Source organism: Theobroma cacao, chromosome 8 (genome assembly GCF_053813885.1).
Source record: "Theobroma cacao isolate CCN51 chromosome 8, ASM5381388v1, whole genome shotgun sequence".
NCBI classification, from domain to species: Eukaryota; Viridiplantae; Streptophyta; class Magnoliopsida; order Malvales; family Malvaceae; genus Theobroma; species Theobroma cacao.
In genome coordinates this window covers 3,489,304-3,511,147 of record NC_142646.1, presented here as the reverse complement: position 1 = coordinate 3,511,147, position 21,844 = coordinate 3,489,304, and the positions used below count along the sequence as shown (strand labels likewise).

Here is a 21,844-nt window from a genome sequence, read left to right as displayed (position 1 = left end):
TTGACAATAAAAATATTTTAGTTAGATTATTTATTTATTTTTGTTAAAAGCTCATTTAATATAAATTAATAATAATCAAGTTTAATAAAATCGAGCTTCATTAATTTGGTTATTTTTTTAATTAATTTGAACTTAAAAAATAAAATTTAATCAAACTTGAATTTTAAGATTTTTAATTGAGTTGAATTCAAGTTATACCAACTCAATTCTGTTTGATGATATCTTTAATATTGATAAAAATATATCATTAAATTAATTACAAAATTACTTATAGCTTTGAATTTGAAGGAAAATATCCATTTGTTTTTCTCATTTTTGCTTTTAAAAATATTTTGTTTTTCCTTTTGTAGGAAAAATAAAAGTTAAAATAATTACAAATGTTAAATACCTTGTTGGACCAATCAGATTCAGCCGCGGAACAAATCCATGTGGCTTAGAGGTCACGCAATCGCTCCTCACAACCAAAAACAGAACGCCGACCCTAACAAAACGCACCGTTGAGGCGTTGACTCTCCCTCACGCTTCTCCCGAGGACACGTTCGTCGTTTAAGAGGGACATCTCATTCACGCTCCTCAAGAAAACCCCCAACAGCCACCTCGTCATGCACCCTTACACCACCGGATCCCACCCTACACTACTCGACAAATCAAATTTAAAAAATAAAAACTGAAACAAAAACAGGGAATACTCAGTCCCTTTTGATCACCGAGCACCTCACGGATCGGATCTTCTTTCATGTCAACACTCTCTCCTCCGATTGCGCCTCGAAGACTCGGTCTCATTGATTCACATAAACTCTCCGATCGCTTTCCATTTTTCAGAAACTCGATTTTTTTAGGGTTTCGTCTCATCTTTTTCTCCTTTTCTTCTTGTTTCCACATAATGTTATTATGTTCAGAGGCTGTTACTGTTGCCGCTGTTTCGTCTTCTTTTTCGAATTGGATAATTTGATCGGATTTTCTACGGTTCAGTAGAATTACAGTTTTGCCACTAGTAAACAAAATGGCGGCTTCTCCTGTCAAGTTTCTCTTTGGATTCTTGATGATTTCCATCACATTGTGGATGGTTTTCATGTAAGTCCCTCCACTTTTCCGTTATTGCATTTAAATTTATTACTGTAAATGTCGACATGCTTCTTTTTGTTTAGTTTATCTGAAATTTTATTTCGATCAGCTTTTTGCTTATGCATTTGGATTTTATTATTCTGTATTTGAATTTCGTGTTTTTGTAGTGGGAAATCCTTTTATCAGTTTAATGCTGCAATTTGTTAGTGCTTCTTGGCGCGTTGTTTCTAATTTTGGAAAATATGGCTCTTTCAGATATGGTTAATTTAGTTACTACGAATGTTTTACTGGCAACTATGATTCATTTCTGCTTCTTTTGAGCAAAATGATTCCAATGAGATATTTATGTACCGCATTTGTTGTTGTCTACAATTTTTTCTTCAATTTCTTAATTAATGCTTGTATTCTGTTAGAACTTTGAAGTGAGGATGCAAGAATGATTGCTAAAATTTCTGTTGTACACTTTTTCTTTTTCCTTTTCAGATTTGCTTCCAGGTTGCTGGCTTGGATTCTAAGCCGGATTGTCGGAGCATCTGTTGGATTCCGTGTTGGTGGGTGGAAATGCTTGAGAGATGTTGTGGTGAAGTTCAATAAGGTGTTTTCTTGTATTTCAATCAGTAGATTCAATTTTCAATGTTTTTTTAAATTAGGTGCTCATAAAACCAAGTTAAACCCTCTGTTAGTTACTAATAAGAGAGTCCTTAAACTGTTGAACAATTTTCTTTCTTTCTGGCATTATACAATTTACTTATTAAGCTATCTTGTTGGCAAGAATGAAAAAGTGAAAAGATTGAAAGCTAGGAGCAATGGAATAGTGGCAGAAAGAAATAATAATTTGTCTTTTCCTCAATGTGATTGGGAAGGAGAGAAAAGTGGATGGAAAGATAAATGATTCTTCCACTTGCTTGGTAGGATGGGAGAAAGAGGGGAGAAAATGAAAAGTAATTCTACTTACATCTGGGTTTTTCGTTATTTTATGATTTAATTATTTACCAAAATTATGTTATTTTCCTTTCAATATAAAGAGGGGGAAGCAGGGTTAAGTAGATGGAATCCTAAAACTTCTCTTTCTGGTTTTCAGTCTGGAAATTCAGTTAGAATTGGAAACATTGGTAGTTATGAATTGGATAGAAAACACTGGTCTCATAGTAAATTCCAGAAAAGTGTTCTTTTCTTTTCTTTCCAGTTTCCTCTTGTTTTTATCATGTCACTTTTTTCCCTACCAAAGCATAAGGTAGGTCTGGGACTAGATTTTGGTTGAGAGGATAATATTTAGTAATTTCACTTAGGGAGTAGAATCAACTTTTGTAAGTTGAAGTTTCCTCTGATGTTTTGTCTTGCGGGTGGAGTTCTTGGTACTGATCTCCTATATGATGGGGCATACCAGTTGGCATTTTATTGCAATGATGGGCTGATTTATGTGCTGTCAACTTATATGCATTGCTTTGTCCTGTATTTGGCTTTGCAAGGTGTGCCTTTTAACTCTGTAAATATTATTGTGTTAATATGTGGAGGTCATTCAGAATCTTTTTATTTTATTTTGGGTGGGGAGTGGTTTGCATCGGAATAGATCTAAATGGATGCTCAGGAGGCACGGGCAAGAGTTAAGTATGTCTTTTAAGTAGAATTTCATTGACTGGAATATATGTATGTGTGTGTGTATTCATCTGTAAGTTAAAAATGTCCTTTGAAAAGCCTGAAGGGTATCTGGTTTAAATGATCGGAATTTGTTTCTGTACTTATTAATTTATCATCATTTCCTGCTATTTGTTCCTGCAACTATTTGTAAACCTATGTGCCTGTTCCTGGTGTTCATCATATTTTAATTGCTTGGATAATTTTCAGGGTGCTATTGAATCCATATTAGTGGGTGAAATTAAGCTCAGTTTACGTCAGTCCTTGGTTAAACTTGGGTTTGGCATTATTTCCAAGGATCCAAAGCTGCAGGTGTTAATATGTGACCTAGAAATTGTATTAAGGCCTTCAACTAAAAGCTCACAGAAAGCTAAATCCCGGAAACCTCGCACTTCAGGCAGGGGAAAGTGGATGGTTGTGGCTAACATTGCAAGATTTTTGTCAGTTTCTATTACAGATTTGGTTTTGAAGGTAGCTGGTCTTTGATCTTTTTCTTTCTTCCTTTTAAATAATGATTCACCTTTTGTTTTTTTTTTTTGATAAGCAATGATTCACCTTTTTTATAATTCATTTCAGCACATAACTTTTTAATGCTTTTGTGATGTGTCTCTGTGTGTCTTTGTTCTAGAATAAATGTTAAATGGGGAGCTCGGGAGAGTGATGATGGACAATGTATAATTTTTTAAGTTCAGCAAATTGGATTTTGATTGCTACCTTTGTTCTGATTGTAAGTTATCAAATAAGAAATTTGGTAATAGCTTTTTGTTGGTTCCTGCAGTGAGGCTGCAGAATATCACGATGCACAGCTTAGAACCTCGTTTAGGTTGGAGTACCATTCTGATAGACATAGTTGTTAGCTCATTTGATCAAAAAGTACTGTTAGAATCTGATCTTGTTCAGAGACCTAGTGTCATGTAGGTTTTATTATCTAGTGAAGGTTCAACAATCTCTGAATGCCCTATTTTGGCGTAGATTCAGTGTATATACTTCTGTTTTTTTTTTTTAATCTTCTTTTCTGTTGTCCTTTTCATTTTGAAGTTTTTGTACTTTTCAAGTTAATTGTCTCTTGAAACCATGCAGACACCTAAAGCAACTGTTGAGGTGAAGGAACTCAAAGTAGATATATCTAAAGATGGTGGATCCAAGCCTAATCTGTTTGTTAAGCTACATATATTACCCATTTCTGTCCATGCTATTCGGTCACTCTCTGGCATTATGGAAAAATTTTCTGCTCCTTTTAGCTGTGAAGAGTTTTCTCTCTCTTGTGAATTTGGCCATGATAGGTATTTCTTTTCTTTTTGAAACTTTCCTTTATAGTGGCCAAATCATTCCAGCATGTTATCTTTTGCATTTGTTGGTCGGTTAATGATGGTAAATGTTTTTATCTCTTGCATATCATTCTCTTGGGCTTTCTTTTTGTCTCATACAAATATTCTCACCTTAATCATGTAACTCTTGTTTTCGCTTTTGCTTTATGTGCTAACATGTTCTCTTTTGCATTCAGGGAAGCAGGTGTTGTTGTCCGAAATGTGGACATTAACTGTGGAGAGGTCGTTGTGAACCTCAATGAGGAGCTGCTCTCGAAGAATAAAAAATCGTCAGATGTTTTTTCTGAAACTGATAGAGTTACAGGGCTAACTGCTGATTCTGTAACAAAAAAAAAGCCTCAGAAAAAACAAGCTGCAATTTTAGCATTGACTAAGTATACTTCTGTGTTTCCAGAAAAGGTTTGTGATTTTACTCATGGATGGAGATAAGCTTGCTATTGTTTTCCCGTCTTCTATGGTTGGCAGCCTTTTTCTAATTAAGTTATTATTGTATACAAAGATTAGAAGCATCTGCAAGAAATACTTAATTATTAGAGCACAAAAACATTGTTATTGGGGCTTGCTCATGATTGTTGTACCTCCTTAGCTATCATGAAAATTGCTTTTGTGATGTTCTACTATATCAAGCAATTAAAGATGTAATTCCAACCTGCTTGGAATAACTGTTTTGGTATATTGTTGGTGAGCTTAAGAGCAGACAGACAACTCAATTGAGGTAATGAGGAAACTAAGAAAGGAAGAAACTAATTAAGTAAAGAATTCCGATGGAGAGGGTCATTATTGAGATTTTACACCCTAAAGAAGAGGATACATGTTTGTTTTGTGAAGCCATATTGTCTTGTGTTGAATGGTGAGAACTGAGAATTAAAATCTATAGCTCAGGGACAATGCTCAAGTTATTTGCATATTCTAGACTCATGATAATATCTTACTAGAAGTGAAGAAGATTAGGTTGTGAGGTTCATTGTTCTTCACCACTGCATTCCATGGTGCCATTTTCTGCGTGGCAATCTTTGTTTTTCATATTTCCTCATCTGCTTAGTAGCGTAAATGAGTAGTGTGTGTCAGTATCCTGATGTTCATGAAAAGATGATGGAGCCATCAAATTAGCAAGCTGACTACATTGATCAATGTTAGTTGTTACATTTTTCTGTCATTTTAGCAAGTATGCAGCACTTGATTTCTCACCAAAAGTCCATACCTTAGGTCCTCAACGTGCTTTACATTATATTTGATCATGTAGTAACTATTGGTTGGTTGTGTTTAATGGGAATGCATGATGTGTAAGCTTGAAAAAGACAGTATACTGCCTTGAGTGCTAATGCACTGGTGGGAAGGTTTATATTGTTCATTCATTCATTTGTTTGATTTTTGAGACAGATTTGCTTCAACTTACCAAAACTAGATGTGAAGTTTGTGCATCGAGAACATGATCTTTTTGTTGAGAATAACATCATGGGCATTCAATTGAAAAGCATCAAATCACGATCAACTGAAGATGTGGGGGAGAGTACACGCCTTGATGTTCAGTTGGAGTTCAGTGAGATACATGTACAGCCATTAATATTGATGTTGCAGGCTGAGCAAAAAAAAAAAAATGATGTTGCATCTCTCTATGTTTTAATATTAACTATATCTTGCGGCTTGGCATGTTATTGACTTTGGTTTTTCCTTTCTATTTCAGCTTCTTAGAGAAGCTGGCTCTTCTATATTGGAGATAATGAAAGTTGATGTTGTCTCTTTTGTCTACATTCCAATACAGGTGAGTCCTCTGCAATCATGGCAGGTTGGTGTCTTTGTCAAGTTGCTACCTTTAACTTTGTCTGTGTTGTACAACAGGTAAAAATATGTTTTGACTGCAAATGCTGCCATTAAATTTCCACTTATTCCGTTGTTACTTTGCTTACTGTCTTTTATCAAGTGATCTCAGATGAGTTTCAATTTGAGAAACTATCATTTTTAGTTGTCAAATTAGAAATTCTTGGATCTGAATTGGCATCAGCATTTTATGTGGGTCACATGACTAGCATTGTAGCTTGATAGGAAAGGAATAATAGTTGATACCCCTTAGGCTCTTTTGGGGGATTTAATTTGGGTTGGTGGTTGAATCATTTCTGTTTGCATGCCTGAGCCTTGTGTTGGTGATTTGGTGTATGTTCCCAAGTTTGTAACTTGAACCCAAATAGAAAATACAGAATCTTCGCCTGAACCTGGTCCAATTCAACCTGACTGTGGTCTTTACAAATTTTAGCATCTGCCCTGTACCCACTGGGAAAAGATAAATCTGAATATGACCCAACTCAACCTGCCTTCAAAAAGCAATCACTTCATAAAATAAAAACCATTTTATATCCCAGGAAGACAACTGTTTTTAGAAAAAATCTTATTATTTTTCCAGATAGGGACTAGTTTTGATCATTTTAGGCCTAATATGGGTGTAGGGCATCAATTTCCCAGTTGGTGAATGGTTCCCCAATTCAGCTGGTTGAACTAGCCGGTTTTCGAAACAGTTGTTCTTGAAGATCAGCTTGGTGATTGGAAAAGGAAACTAGGTAGTAGGTTTACCTTCACCGACTTCTCTGGTTTCCTTATTCTATTCATTCTTGTTGTCAACTTGGGTAGCTAAAATATTAAACGGCCTTGACTGCTTTAATTTTTGGTCCTTGTTAAATGATGGAGATAATTAGTAGGCTTTCTATCTGATGGTTCCCCAATTCAGCTGGTTGAACTAGCCGGTTTTCGAAACAGTTGTTCTTGAAGATCAGCTTGGTGATTGGAAAAGGAAACTAGGTAGTAGGTTTACCTTCACCAACTTCTCTAGTTTCCTTATTCTATTCATTCTTGTTGTCAACTTGGGTAGCTAAAATATTAAACGGGCTTGACTGCTTTAATTTTTGGTCCTTGTTAAATGATGGAGATAATTAGTAGGCTTTCTATCTGATTGAGAAGGAGGTCCCTTTGCTCTTTAATCTTTATCTTTACTTTGCCTGTTCTCTCTGTGGTTTTTATATATGTTACTTGCCTGGTCCAAAGACTGACTCTTGCCACCACCCCCTTTTGTTTGGGAACAAGGAAGCTTTTTTTCCCATCTCATTTCTATCTAGTTTTCGTACCAGGTTATTTTGCTTTTGTTTGGTTGATGTATATTTTTAGAGACATATGGACCTGTTAAACATAGTGTGGGTGCCACATTTATAATTTTATTGGGTTGGTTTAGTAGCTTATTCTTTCTAATGCTGTTGCTTTTCAGCCAATCTCACTTGTTAGAGCTGAAGTTGATGTTAAGCTTGGAGGGACTCAGTGCAACATTATAATGAGTATATTAAAGCCATGGTTAGGGTTGCAATCCTCCAAAAAGAAAGGAATGGTTCTTCGAGAGGAAACTTCTACTATAGAGAAGCCGCAATCAAGTGAATCCAAAGCCTTCATGTGGACATGTACTGTCTCAGCCCCTGAGATGACAATTGTGCTTTATAGTATCAGTGGTGTGCCGCTGTATCATGTAAGCAACAAGCTTTGTCCTTTTTATATTGGGTATCCAAGAAACGTATGAGCCTTAATCTTGCAGATCGTGCTGTGTTATGTAGCACAGAATTTTATATCTGAAGGGTACATAATCGGCTATAAACTTTAGCTGCCAGAACATAGTTGGTATTTTAGGATTTATATGCAGAATGGAGTTCTTCACTTCCTAGTTGTAGTTTAGTTTCAGTTGATCTTAAGCAACAAATATTTTTGTGCAAGATAATCATGCCAAATATTTGACTTATTCAACTAATGCATTAATTCGGTTGCATTAGTTAAGTGCTGTTGTTCTGGGTTGTAGTGTTGTGAAGTCAATATATTTGCTACCAGGTGGTGGGAACCACGGTGACAGTGTTCACTTAAAATTAGCACCAATTAAAATCATCATATTGGTAAAAGAAGAATCCTCCTTTAACAAACCTTAATATAAACAGATTGCTCATGGGCCACTGAAAAGGAGAATTAAAGAATTTATCCAAGATGCTTGTATGCTAATGAAGGTTTTACAGAGCTTAGATGTTATATATATATGGGCATAGGAAATTTTAATTCCATCTCTAGTCACATTTATTTGCTTTCCTGAGTGTCATGATATTCTATTTGGACTCTATATTAATACTGTTTTTTGTTGTTATCCACTTTGTATGCCTTAATTGGTTTGAAGCAATGACTACGACACCATTTTGACTTTGGTTTCCAAATGCAGGGCTGCTCACAGTCATCACATGTGTTTGCTAACAACATTTCAAGTACAGGAACCACAGTACACATGGAACTTGGTGAGCTGAATTTGCATATGGCAGATGAATATCAAGAATGTTTGAAAGAAAGCCTTTTCAGTGTGGAATCAAATTCAGGTTCCTTACTGCATATAGCAAAGGTTAGTCTAGATTGGGGTAAAAAGGACATGGAATCATCTGAAGATGATGGCCCTAGATGTAAATTAGTTCTTTCTACTGATGTGACTGGAATGGGCATTTATTTAACTTTTAAGCGTGTTGAATCACTTATAATAGCAGCTATGTCCTTTCAAGCACTCTTGAAAAATCTATCTGCTGGAAAGAAAGCTACACAGAGCCGGACAGGGCGTTCATCAAAACCATCAGGGAAGGGTACTCGGCTTTTAAAATTCAATCTTGAACGTTGTTCAGTTAGCTTTTGTGGTGAGACTAGCTTGGATAACACAGTTGTGGCAGATCCCAAGCGTGTAAATTATGGGTCTCAGGGTGGTCGAGTTGTCATTAGTGTTTCAGCTGATGGTACACCACGTAATGCAAATCTAATGTCCACAGCCTCTGATCAGTGCAAGAAATTGAAATACTCTCTTTTGCTTGACATCTTTCACTTTAGCTTGTGTGTGAACAAGGAGAAACAATCCACCCAGGTGGAACTTGAAAGAGCCAGATCTATCTATCAGGAACATCTTGAAGAAGATAAACCAGACACAAAAGTTGCATTATTTGACATGCAGAATGCAAAATTTGTACGACGCTCTGGTGGCCTAAAGGAGATAGCTGTTTGCTCTCTGTTCAGTGCTACTGATATATCCATCAGATGGGAGCCTGATGTGCATCTGTCTTTGTTTGAACTGGTTTTGCAACTGAAAGCACTGGTTCACAATCAGAAGGTTAAGGGACATGGTAATGAGCTCATGGACAATGTCTCCGGTGTAAGAGATGCTGAGCAGAAGAAGGAAGTCATTGTGATGGAATCAGGTCATCTTGATAAAACAAAGAAAAAAGAATCTATATTTGCTGTTGATGTGGAGATGCTAAGTATATCTGCTGAAGCTGGAGATGGTGTTGATGCACTTGTGCAGGTTCAGTCAATTTTCTCTGAGAACGCCCGCATAGGAGTACTTCTTGAAGGACTGATGCTTAGTTTCAATGGAGCCCGGATATTCAAAAGCAGCCGAATGCAAATTTCCCGTATTCCCAATGCTTCCAGCTCATCTGATGCAGCAGTACCAGTGGGCACTGTGTGGGATTGGGTTGTTCAAGCACTTGATGTTCATATTTGCATGCCTTTCAGGCTGCAGTTGCGTGCCATTGATGATGCTGTTGAGGAGATGTTGCGAGCTTTGAAGCTTATAACTTCTGCTAAGACTCAGCTAATTCTTCCCATGAAGAAAGAAAGCTCAAAACCTAAAAAGCCTAGTTCAACCAAATTTGGGCGTGTGAAGTTCTGCATACGCAAGCTGACTGCTGATATCGAAGAAGAACCAATCCAGGGTTGGCTTGATGAGCACTATCATCTAATGAAGAATGAGGCCGTTGAGTTAGCTGTTAGGTTGAAATTTTTGAATGATTTTATTTTGGCCAATCAGTGTCCTAAAACGGCTGAAATAAGTGACTCTGCTTGTGAAAGAAAGATTCAGAATAATGGAGTTGAGATCAATGTGCAAGACCCTTCAGCAATTGAAAAAATGCAAGAAGAGATATGCAAACAGTCTTTTCAATCCTATTACTTGGCATGTCAGAAACTAAAACCATCGGAAGGCTCAGGTGCCTGTAGAGAAGGATTTCAGGCTGGTTTTAAGCCAAGTACTGCGAGAACTTCTCTTCTTTCTGTTTCAGCTACAGACTTAGATGTGACCTTGACAAGGATTGATGGTGGAGATGACGGGATGATAGAGGTTCTAAGGCAGCTTGATCCAGTATGTCGTGAAAGTAATATACCTTTTTCCCGTCTATATGGGAGCAATATTCTCTTAAACACAGGAAGTCTAACTGTTCAGTTAAGAAATTACACACTTCCTCTTTTTTCTGCAATTTCTGGTAGATGCGAAGGCCGTGTTGTGCTAGCACAGCAGGTAAACTCCTAAGCTACCACTCCCTTCCCCCTGTTTTTTTGGTCCCATTCCTAAATGCTAAAGATAATTATATTTGAAATTCTCTCTTTATATATGTTTTTTTTTTTGGAAAAAGGGAGGGCGTGGTTTTGCTGATCTTACTCTAATTTAAATTATTTTCTTTGAAATTAGGCAACATGTTTTCAGCCCCAAATTTCCAATGATGTCTTCATTGGAAGATGGAGAAAGGTCCGCATGCTTCGTTCAGCCAGTGGTACAACTCCACCAATGAAAACATACTCAGATTTGCCTATACATTTTGAAAAAGCAGAAGTGTCCTTTGGGGTGGGATATGAACCAGTTTTTGCTGACATAAGCTATGCTTTCACTGTGGCACTTCGTAGGGCTAATTTAAGCAATAGGAGTCCTGGTCTTCCGCAGCCACCAAAAAAGGAGCGGAGCTTACCGTGGTGGGATGACATGAGAAATTACATCCATGGAAATATCACCTTATTCTTTTCTGAAACTAAATGGAACATTCTTGCAACTACTGATCCTTATGAAAGGCTTGACAAACTTCAAATTGTTTCTGGTTCTATGGAGATTCAGCAATCAGATGGTCGTGTTTATGTTTCTGCAAAGGATTTTAAAATTTTCTTGAGCAGTTTGGAGAGTTTGGTAAATAATCATAGCTTAAAACTCCCTGCCAGTGTATCCGGTGCTTTCCTTGAAGCTCCAGTCTTCAGCCTTGAGGTTACAATGGATTGGGAATGCGAGTCTGGTAATCCCATGAATCATTATTTGTTTGCACTTCCTATAGAAGGGAAGCCTAGGGAGAAAGTGTTTGATCCTTTCAGATCCACTTCTCTTTCCCTCCGATGGAACTTTTCTCTTAAACCCCTGTTTCCTGCATTGGAGAAACAATCCCCATCTGCCTCTGTGTCAGAATGCACTGTTCTGGAAGGAACTGTAAACGGGGCACACTTTAAGGATGAGAATGTTTCAATTGCTTCACCTACAGTGAATGTTGGTGCGCATGATCTAGCTTGGATAGTTAAGTTTTGGAATATGAATTATATACCTCCTCACAAATTGCGTTCCTTCTCTCGCTGGCCTCGTTTTGGAATTCCAAGAATTCCTAGATCAGGAAACCTGTCATTAGATAGGGTGATGACAGAATTTATGCTCCGCTTAGATGCTACACCTACTTGCATAAAGCATAAGACATTAGATGATGATGATCCAGCAAAAGGACTGGCATTTGGCATGACAAAACTTAAATATGAAATCTGTTACAGTAGAGGTAAGCAAAAATATACTTTTGAATGCAAGCGTGATCCTCTTGATCTTGTGTATCAGGGGCTTGACCTTCATATGCCTAAGGTTTTTTTGAACAAAGAAGATTGCAATAGTGTCACAAAAGTAGTTCAAATGACAAGGAAAACTTCTCAGTCTGCATCCATAGAGCGAGTTCCTAGTGAAAAGAGTAATTACATGAGTGGTTGTACGGAGAAGCATCGTGATGAAGGATTTTTGTTGTCATCTGATTATTTTACAATCAGGAGGCAGGCCCCAAAGGCTGATCCTGCTAGGTTATTTGCATGGCAAGAGGCTGGGAGAAAAAATCTCGAAATGACATATGTCAGATCTGAATTTGAAAATGGGAGTGAAAGTGATGAGCATGCACGGTCAGATCCAAGCGATGACGATGGATACAATGTGGTTATAGCTGACAATTGTCAGCGTGTTTTTGTTTACGGCCTTAAACTGTTGTGGACAATAGAGAATCGAGATGCTGTGTGGTCGTTTGTTGGTGGAATATCCAAAGCATTTGAACCTCAAAAGCCTTCTCCTTCTCGGCAGTATGCACAGAGGAAGTTACTCGAGGAGTATCAGAAACATGGTGACCCTGAAATGCCTCAAGAGGATACTTCTAAGTCCCCCTCTAGCAATCATGGTGTGGCTTCCCCTTCTCAACATGTGGAGACATCGGGATCTCATTCATCTCTATCACATGCAGTGGGGATGGAAAATTTGTCTACTTCTGCAGTTGGTATGTCTCAAGCTTACATTGAAATTTTAGCGCTGGTGAAGTTTTGTACTTCTGAATTCAAAGCGCCACAGATGTTAGCTCCATCAAAGACACATTTTTTGTTATAATTTTCTTGTCATGATTCTTTAACTTCCAATGATTACAGTTGATACTTGTTTATTTATCGTAGCACTAAATGATTCTGAAGAGGAAGGGACTCGTCATTTTATGGTGAATGTCATTGAGCCTCAATTCAATCTTCACTCTGAAGATGCCAATGTGAGTTGTGACTTTTGCATCTGTAAGCATATTTGTTCTTCACAATACATATCTAAAAGAATAATTTGTCATTGCAAATATTCACAGCATTTCTTAAATTTATGAAATCATTGCTTGAGTTCACTAGCTATATGTTAGGGAGGTCTTACAGTACATTAGAGATCTGTATGGTAATTTGTGTTCCTCTTTTTAATGATTTGTTGATAGTCATCATCTTATGTTGGTCATTTTTTCAGTAAAATTACTTCTTTCATGTCTATCAGGGGAGATTTCTTCTTGCTGCTGTTAGTGGTCGTGTTTTAGCCCGATCATTTCATTCAGTTCTTCATGTTGGCTATGAAATGATTGAGCAAGCACTTGGTACTGGAAATGTTCATATCCCTGAAGGTGGGCATGACATGACATTGAAACGCACGGAGTTCTCTGTGATGCTGGAGCATGTCCAGGCTCATGTTGCACCAACTGATGTAGATCCTGGGGCTGGGCTACAGTGGCTTCCAAAAATTCGTAGAAGTTCTACAAAGGTCAAGCGAACTGGTGCTCTACTTGAAAGAGTGTTTTTGCCTTGTGATATGTACTTCCGATACACAAGGCATAAAGGTGGTACCCCAGACTTGAAGGTAATGTGACATTTTCAAGGTATCTGTTTTGGCTAAGATGTCTATGTCTAAGTATTGTGACACATTGATTACAAGTAAAAAGTATTAAAAATAAATCTTTTATAAAGAAGGACAACGGTGAATTAAAAAAAATGAAGATAATGAGGAGAAATAATTGGAAAGTGCAATTTGTTTAATGCACAGTGTAGAATGAATAATACTAGGAACATCCTGAGTTGGGCCATGTCCAACTTGTTGAAATTTGGAAAGAGAGTCTAGACTGTTGAGAGACCAACCTATAGTCTGAAGTTGCTATCTTTCATGGTAAATCATTTCAATGCTGGGTAGTTATTGAGCACTAGACTTAAATTTGCATATGTAATTTTTTTCACTCTGTTGCAGGTGAAGCCATTAAAGGATCTCACCTTTAACTCTCACAACATAACAGCTACCATGACGTCTCGTCAGTTTCAGGTTATGCTGGATGTCTTAACCAATCTTCTCTTTGCTCGGCTTCCCAAGTGAGAACATGCCCCAGTTGTTTTCCTTTTGTTTCTTTGAACTTTCTTTTTTCTTTTTGAAAACAGTGTCTCTTCAATGAAATTATAACATGTCCGGTTATTTATTGTAAGTTGCATGTGCATGTACTTTGGCCTGGTTGGATCTATTTGTTGGCAAATGCTAGACTTAAAAAAAAAAAAATCTTTGTTTCTCCTTTCTTCTTTTGAAATAACAAGATTCAGCAAATGGATATTATTATAATAGCGTTTCTAAGTATACAAAATCAGTATTTGCCACCTCTAAAGGTGGGGCCAATCTGTGGATTTGGAATGTGCAGAACACCCTTGATGGATTCAAATCCAAATGTTAGATTTGGCATGAAGAACTTATTTGACTGCAGCTTGCCATATTGTTGTTTGAAAGTATGGATAAAGCATTTGTTCACCTAGTATTAGGCTGGTTCAAATTCTGCTCTACTTCCTTTCCCCGCTTTTGTTTATTTTTCTTTGTTTAAATGATAAATTAAATCTTTGTGTTGCTGCTTAGTTTGATTTATTGTAGACCAGCTATATGAAACTGAGTGTAAGGATGGCCAGCACCTGAGTTTTCTTAACCTTACAGAGCCTCTTTTCCAAACTATCTCAAAAGCAATAAACATACATTTTGGTTTAGTATTGCTATTAATATATCACTCAAAGTTGCTTTACACTTGTTGGCTAATGGTCATAATAGTGATCTTTTGAAATGAAACCTATTCTTCCACTTCATATCTGTCATTTGGATGCAATTGTCTCTTATTTTTATTAATTTATTAAAACAGTTGCATGATCTCTGCACTAAAAGACATTTTTGTATTTAGTACTGTTATATTCTTCCAAATTTAATGCAAGTTAAATCTGTAATTCAGGCCTCGAAAAAGTAGTCTCTCTTGTCCTGGCGAAGATGATGAAGATGTAGGGGAGGAGGCAGATGAGGTGGTTCCTGATGGCGTGGAAGAGGTAGAACTTGCAAAAATCAGCCTTGAACAGAAAGAACGGGAGCAGAAGTTGCTACTCAATGACATTAAGAAGTTGTCTCTTCATTGTGATACTTCAGGAGACCATCTGGAAAAGGAAGGTGATTGGTGGATGGTAAATGGTGGGAGATCTATATTGGTATGAAAATGAACTTTGTCAACAATCGCTAAATATTACTTGTTTCTGTGTTTGCAGAGTTATGTTCTCTTTGATTGTTCTTCTCAAAGCTAAGATGTTAAAATAGTTAAGGGGCCTATATTATAAGCCAAGTTATATAAGAAAGGGGCCTCTATTATAAGCCAAGTTATATAAGAAAAGTGTAGAGCAGAATTTTCCTATGTTCGATATATCAACTCCATTTTAAAAAATGATTGAAAGAACTGGATTTGAAGTATTGATAGATCAATGCTTTAGTACCTGAATTGATTATGCATGCTTGATTCCCTCTTCATCTGGTCTGGGAAATGTCTCACGGTCCATGTTCCTGGCAATTATGTTTTCTGTGGATCCCATAAATTTCTGTCTGCAGTGAATGCACTGAATAACAGAGGAAATTCTAGTAATATGTAATATAACTACGATGCACACTCTTACTGGTTAAGGCTGAATACTCAGCTCCTTCTTGGGACACCTTTCCTATCAGAACCAATTTCTAAGGTGTTTTCTCAGCTGGTTATACCCATCACTCAAAAGTGTGGGTATCTATTATATTATGAATGTAGGATAATTTCCTTGAAATTCAATGTAAGTCAATAAATCACCCTTTAATTGACTATTATTTTGTAAGTATAACTTCATGAATGTTGCAAGATATTCCACCTACATTTTCAGAATCATCAAAGCTAGGAAAGGTGATGCTGATTTCTATTATTCTGTGGATCTGGCATTTCTTAAAAAATGCACTTTGGACCTTAAAAGGATGTTTGTTGAGTTACAGACACTGATTATTGGGATAAGAGTGAAACTTGATAAGGTATTTTGGAGTGGCTGTTAATTGCTGCAAGAACTTGTGTTTTGTTTTTTGACTGTATCTCCTTTTATCTGCACTTGTTATTACATCTGTTATTAATGGGTTCATTACAGTCTGGGCTGTGCATAATTTTGTTTTTGTATATTGGTCTTCTAAGATTACATATGCCTAATTGTGTATTGGTCTTTTAAGATACAATATGATTGGTTGTTATACTTTAGTACGCAACAGATTTTAAGCTGTATGAACTTGATTTGTATAGGTGCAAGGAATGAAGAGAGAACTTGTCAATGCAAAAAAATCTAGGAAGGCGGCATCTGTATCCTTACGGGTTGCTTTGCAGAAAGCTGCTCAGCTACGGCTAATGGAGAAAGAAAAGAACAAAAGTCCATCCTATGCCATGCGAATTTCTTTGCAAATTAACAAAGTTGTATGGAGCATGCTTGTGGATGGTAAATCATTTGCTGAGGCAGAGATCAATGACATGGTGAGTTCCTGAAGATGATGAGAAGTTAGTTTGCTTTATGCTTATACTAGTGAAGTATCAATTGATACCTTTCTTTATCACTTGATGGAGGTTGTATTTCTGATTACATTTGTTGTCCTGAACGAACAGCCGGTCGTAGTCAAGCCATGTGCTTAGGTGTAAAGGCACAAAGCGAACCCCCTCTCTCCCAAAGAAAACAATTACAAATTAAGAACATCTCCGCGCACCACTCCATGTGAGGTGCCCTTTCTCAAATAATAATTCTGACAAAATAAGTTATCAGGATAAAATATTAGAATCGTCAAACAAATTTTTGGCAAATATTAGAAGGAAGAAATATTTGATTAATCCGTAAATTATAACTTTTTATAAAATTTTTCATGGAAAAATACATATATTTTCTATATGTCACTAATATTCCAAGAACCAATACACAACTTTTTTTCTTGAATCAACAAAAAAAAAATTATTGAGAAATTCATTTATATTAATGAAGCAAATCGAGAAAGAATTAATAAAACAAATAGAAATATAATTCATTTTATTTCAACTATTACAGTTGCTCATAAGGCACTATTTTTAAATTGCCCTCTTCTTTCTGAATCTTTCTGTGAGCTGTAATTTTGTTTGACCAGTGAGATAAGACACGTATCTTTTACAGGAGTAAGAATAGGACAATAACATCCATTTATATCTTGTTGAGGATGGATGTGAAGGAAACTTAGAGCTTGAGTTTGATAATGACTTTTAGTTAGTTTGGATTGTGCCTATATTTGGAATACATTAGAAAATGGTTGGAGTCAACTTTTTTACTTATACTAACAAAGGTATATATTTGAAGTTTGTTTAACGTATTAAATATAAATTTTTTGTTTTTGATTGATACACATTTTGGAAATTAGTTCCTTGCTAGCATGGGAGTATGCTAATTCTGCGCCTTGCACCTTTGACTACTTTAGGGTTGATATTGATTTTTCTTTCCATTGCTTTGTTTTAAGTTAATTCCATAAAGGAATCACACTTAAGTAATGTTTGCTTTGAGGATGCTATCTTACAGTTTATACTCTCCTGTTATTCATGCAGATTTATGATTTTGACCGTGATTACAAAGATGTTGGTGTTGCTCAGTTTACAACTAAGTATTTTGTTGTGAGAAACTGCCTGCTTAATGCCAAGTCTGATATGCTTTTATCGGCGTGGAATCCTCCTCCAGAATGGGGAAAGTACACACTTTTTCCTTGTCTCTGTTGCTTTGTCATGCCTTTAGGTGTTTTTCTAGCTTAATTAGTTGTGACTACTTTTATGAATATTTATGATTTTTTTCCTTTTTTTTGGGTTTTATAGTTATATTGACAGCACCCCTCATCCAAACCTCAACAATCCCATATGTTTAAATCCCTAATTTTGGTTCTCCCTGTGCCAATAGAACCCCATCTTGTATTTGCTTCTATCTTAAGGTCCACTGGTTTTGCCCCCAATGTTTATGATACCTTTCTGCTGTCAGTAACTTGCTTTATTGTTTTGTCAACACGGTCATTTTTTAGAGAATTTTTATTTATAGACTGGCTTTATAGAAGTTGGTACTTGATGTCAATAACTTGTGGTTTTTCATTTGATTGTGTGGGGGAGCCATGAATGTATGTGAAGATTTTGGATTAAGTACCTCAGCAAGTGTTATAATAATTCTTTAGAAGATCATGATATCAACTTTCCTGGTTGCAGAAATGTCATGCTACGTGTGGATGCAAAGCAGGGAGCTCCAAAGGATGCAAACTCTCCTCTGGAGCTTTTTCAGGTAATAATCAGTTTTTTTTCTAGTTTCGAAGTCATTGTTGATGTGTGTGTGTTTCTAGAATGTAGAATGACTGCAATACACAACATATGAAACCATTATTAGCTTTGATATAGCTCTTAGCCCCGCATGTGAGTTCACTGATTGTAAATTATTTTAACAATGACCTGGTTCATAAATTTGTTCTAGTTGCATCCACTTCCTCATTTGAACTTTGATTACAAAGTTTATTTGCATCCACATGTCTATGTACCATTGACATGCGTAGGATCTCCGTAGAGAAGATATGGTAACTATTATGCTTATGGACAGATATGTATTCCAAAATCTCATATTGTTTTAATATACTCCCTTTACTCCAAGGAGTTGGTCTTACAGATTAGGGAAGGAAGAATGGAACTAAAAGCTGAGTGAAAAGGTTGTGATAGCAGTGTGAGGGATAATAGCTATATTGGCACTGTGAATATGATCAAAATAAGGGCGTGCAGGATATAAGTTGACATCTGGAATTGATGCATCAACACGAGCGTACATATTTAAGCATAAAATCCTGTCAGCAATCTTCGAGATATAAGACTGAGAAGAGAAACAAGGTGCCAGGTAGACAGAGAAGGGAGAGAGGGATCTTGGTGATCATGCTTTTGGCCCTTGATTCCCTAAGCATGTATTGGAACTGAGTTTGAGAGACTGCTTGATAATTGAGCAGCTAGGGTCTTGTACATAGTTGTCTATTGCAGCAAATGCAAGAGCATCAAGGCATCATGCCTTTAGGGGTGGCCCGGGTCAGTTGTGGGGGAGCTTTTCTGATACATATGGATAACTCCTCAGAACACATACAGTTGTTATAGTACTTTTGTTCTATCATGTGTAGACCTGCAAGCAATTTGTATTGCGAATAAGCAGTTTGTCTTATTTTCTTATTAAATCTTAGAAGCATTTGTGGCTTTGATGAACTACTATTAACTAAAGTTGACACAAGCTATTCTTTTTTGCTGTAGGTAGAGATATACCCACTTAAGATTCATTTGACGGAGACAATGTACAGAATGATGTGGGAGTATTTTTTCCCAGAAGAAGAACAAGATTCACAAAGACGACAGGTTAGTTTTGGGCTTCATATCTTTGAATTGGTATGCAAATTTTTAGTGCAATTGGTGAGTGTCCTTATGCTTGGAAGTTTGGAGATGCAGGAAGTTTGGAAGGTCTCCACAACTGCTGGTGCAAGACGTGTAAAGAAGGGCTTCTCAACCCATGATGCTTCTGCATCAGGCAGCCACTCAACAAAGGAGTCTGAGATATCATCCAAACCAAGTGTGTCTACTACGTCTGTTACCAGTCAGCCTGTTCCTGCTGATTCTGCCCAAGTCAGCATCCTTATGTTTCCCTACCTTGTAGTTGTCATGGCTACATATTTAAGTCACTAGATTCCTATATAGGTTTTGGATCTTTATATTTCTATGCTGTAATTTTTGTAAACACTTTTTGGAACCCACATGCAGGCATCAAAGTTGCAAAACCTAAAGGCAAATGTTGTTTCTGGTTCTGGCCCTGAGTTACGAAGAACGTCTTCTTTTGACAGAACATGGGAAGAGACTGTTGCAGAATCTGTGGCTAATGAACTTGTCCTACAGGTTCACTCCTCCAGCATTTCTTCCACAAAAAGTGGGCCACTAGTTTCCTTGGAGCAACAAGATGAATGCTCCAAAAATAAAATGAAAGACACAAAATCTATTAAGTATGGTCGGTCATCTCATGAAGAGAAGAAGGTCGGAAAATCCAATGAAGAGAAAAAATCTAGGCCTCGGAAAATGATGGAGTTTCACAATATCAAGATAAGTCAGGTTGGTTCAGTTAATTTTAATTGATTATCCCTTGTTTTCTATTGCCATTATTTGGTTTTTATCGTCATATGTTTTTGTTTCCTTCATTAGGTTGAGCTACTAGTTACATACGAAGGCGCCAGATTTGTTGTAAATGATCTCAAGTTGCTGATGGATACATTTCACCGTGTTGAGTTCACCGGGACTTGGAGGAGATTGTTCTCTCGAGTAAAGAAGCATATTATATGGGGAGTCCTAAAGTCTGTAACTGGAATGCAGGTAACGAATCTTGATTACACTCTGGTTAACCTAACTTCAAATCCCCTTAATCTGAATCTTCTCTTACTCTATGGTCACTGGTCTCTATGTTCTTCGTAATGATTTATCTCACAATGAACTATGATAATAACTGCCATTAGAAAGGAGGGCAGTCAGTGCTAGTAATTAGAATTTGCAGATGTTAAGGTTTCGTTTGTCACACTGGGATGATGTGGGGGTCTGGTGGGGAACTGGGGCTTCAGTGCGGTGGGTGCCCCATCACACCACCCTGGTGTGCTAATGGGGCCCAAGTGTATTTGCAAGTATGGGAAAGCTTAATTTATTTGTTAAACCATTAAGGTTGGAATGTGGATCTGCTTACGGTCCTATTTATTTGTTATTTGGTAGGGTAAGAAATTCAAAGACAAAGCACATAGCCAACAGCCAAGTGGAGCTGGTGTTCCTGATAGTGACCTCAATCTCAGTGACAATGATCAGGTTGGGAAATCTGATCCGTATCCAATAACGTTTATTAAGCGTCCAAGCGATGGAGCTGGTGATGGATTTGTCACTTCCATTAGAGGCCTCTTCAACACTCAACGTCGCAAAGCCAAACAATTTGTGTTACGAACTATGAGAGGTGAAGCAGAGAATGATTTCCATGGGGAGTGGAGTGAAAGTGATGCAGAATTCTCTCCATTTGCTAGGCAGCTGACCATAACAAAAGCTAAGAGACTTATCAGGCGGCACACAAAGAAGTTCCGATCAAGGGGACAGAAAGGTTTGTATTGTTTTCCTTCTTTATATTCTTGTGGAAATGAAAGACACAAGGTATTTCTCATTTTAGTTTTGTTCGAACACTGGTGTAATCCTTGAGGTTTTCCCTACCAGGCATTGGGAAATTAAGGTTAGGCTGACTTTGTTCTGGTTCAGGTTCATCTTCTCAACAGAGAGAATCACTTCCATCATCTCCAATGGATCCAATGGAGACCACTCCATTCGAAACTGACTCTTCTAGTGGATCCTCACCCTATGAGGATTTTCATGAATAGAGCTATCTTTCATCAACAGAAGGGGATTGTTTGAAGGCCTAGAGTGGAGCAAACGGTATGTGAGATGCAAGATGCCCGACTGACAGAGTGCTACTGGACGGGGATGAATGGAGCTGAATTTCAACTAAAATGCAACCTTGCATGAAGACAGGCTCGAGATGTTGCTGACTTCAAGTAAAAGCTGGTTGCAGGACATCAATTATGAAAAATATGAGGTATGCCTGCTTGGTTATTGACTATGGATGTACTGGTTGGTGATACCTTCTATGGTGATTGAGCTTTAAATCCTGGTTAGATCATGTTTGCTCTGTAACCTGCTCATTCTGCCTGATAGAGAGAAGTGCTTCAAGCAGTTGTGATCTGTAAATTTTGTAGGTTTTGGGTAGAAAAAATAGTTATACGAGCTATCGAACCCTATAATTTTGTACATACATTTAAATAATATAAATTGGAATAGAAATAAATGTGAAGGTTTCTCGCGATTTGAACAGTGAATAATCATAGGCATTAGATATAATATTCTGTTTCGTCAAATTTGGTCTTGCCAGTGCCTTTTTGTGGTGAAAAGATGCTATTTGAATCACCCGTTGTCCAGGGTTATCCGTTATTTTTTAGGCACTGAACCTGAATCCAGATCTGGATTTTGTAAAATTACAAAGTACTCTTCGAATAAAATTTAAAAAATATTTCCCAA

At 37.1% G+C, this 21,844-nt stretch overlaps 1 protein-coding gene across 3 annotated transcripts; it reads left to right on the top strand.

The window, feature by feature from the left end:
* Positions 1 to 853: 853 nt before the first annotated feature.
* On the top strand, positions 854 to 21,634 carry SAB (HYPERSENSITIVE TO PI STARVATION 4). 3 transcript variants are annotated; one of them, XM_088809159.1, is made up of 23 exons: positions 854 to 1,074; positions 1,549 to 1,660; positions 2,911 to 3,171; positions 3,781 to 3,983; positions 4,205 to 4,427; positions 5,409 to 5,579; positions 5,713 to 5,790; positions 7,279 to 7,530; positions 8,260 to 10,365; positions 10,537 to 12,397; positions 12,567 to 12,655; positions 12,919 to 13,275; positions 13,657 to 13,775; positions 14,663 to 14,909; positions 16,004 to 16,228; positions 17,312 to 17,451; positions 17,951 to 18,023; positions 19,019 to 19,120; positions 19,211 to 19,384; positions 19,520 to 19,861; positions 19,952 to 20,119; positions 20,507 to 20,879; positions 21,032 to 21,634. In XM_088809159.1, the coding sequence occupies exons 1-23, from the start codon at positions 1,004 to 1,006 to the stop codon at positions 21,148 to 21,150; spliced, it is 7,866 nt and encodes a 2,621-aa protein (XP_088665285.1). In that variant the 5' UTR covers positions 854 to 1,003; the 3' UTR covers positions 21,151 to 21,634. The 3 variants fall into 3 exon arrangements, with proteins under 3 accessions (XP_088665285.1, XP_088665284.1, XP_088665286.1); XM_088809158.1 differs by having other exon boundaries at positions 19,019 to 19,384; XM_088809160.1 differs by lacking the exons at positions 854 to 1,074; positions 1,549 to 1,660; positions 2,911 to 3,171; ... (1 more) ...; positions 4,205 to 4,427; positions 5,713 to 5,790 and adding an exon at positions 5,791 to 5,867 and having other exon boundaries at positions 5,485 to 5,579; positions 19,019 to 19,384.
* Positions 21,635 to 21,844: the final 210 nt, after the last annotated feature.

Excerpts from the sequence above, each read along its gene's own strand:
- SAB (XM_088809158.1), top strand. The coding sequence starts at position 1,004 with ATGGCGGCTTCTCCTGTCAAGTTTCTCTTTGGATTCTTGATGATTTCC. Across the intron at positions 10,366-10,536 it reads GTGTTGTGCTAGCACAGCAG|GCAACATGTTTTCAGCCCCA; the intron begins GTAAACTCCTAA and ends CTTTGAAATTAG. Across the intron at positions 20,120-20,506 it reads AGTCTGTAACTGGAATGCAG|GGTAAGAAATTCAAAGACAA; the intron begins GTAACGAATCTT and ends GTTATTTGGTAG.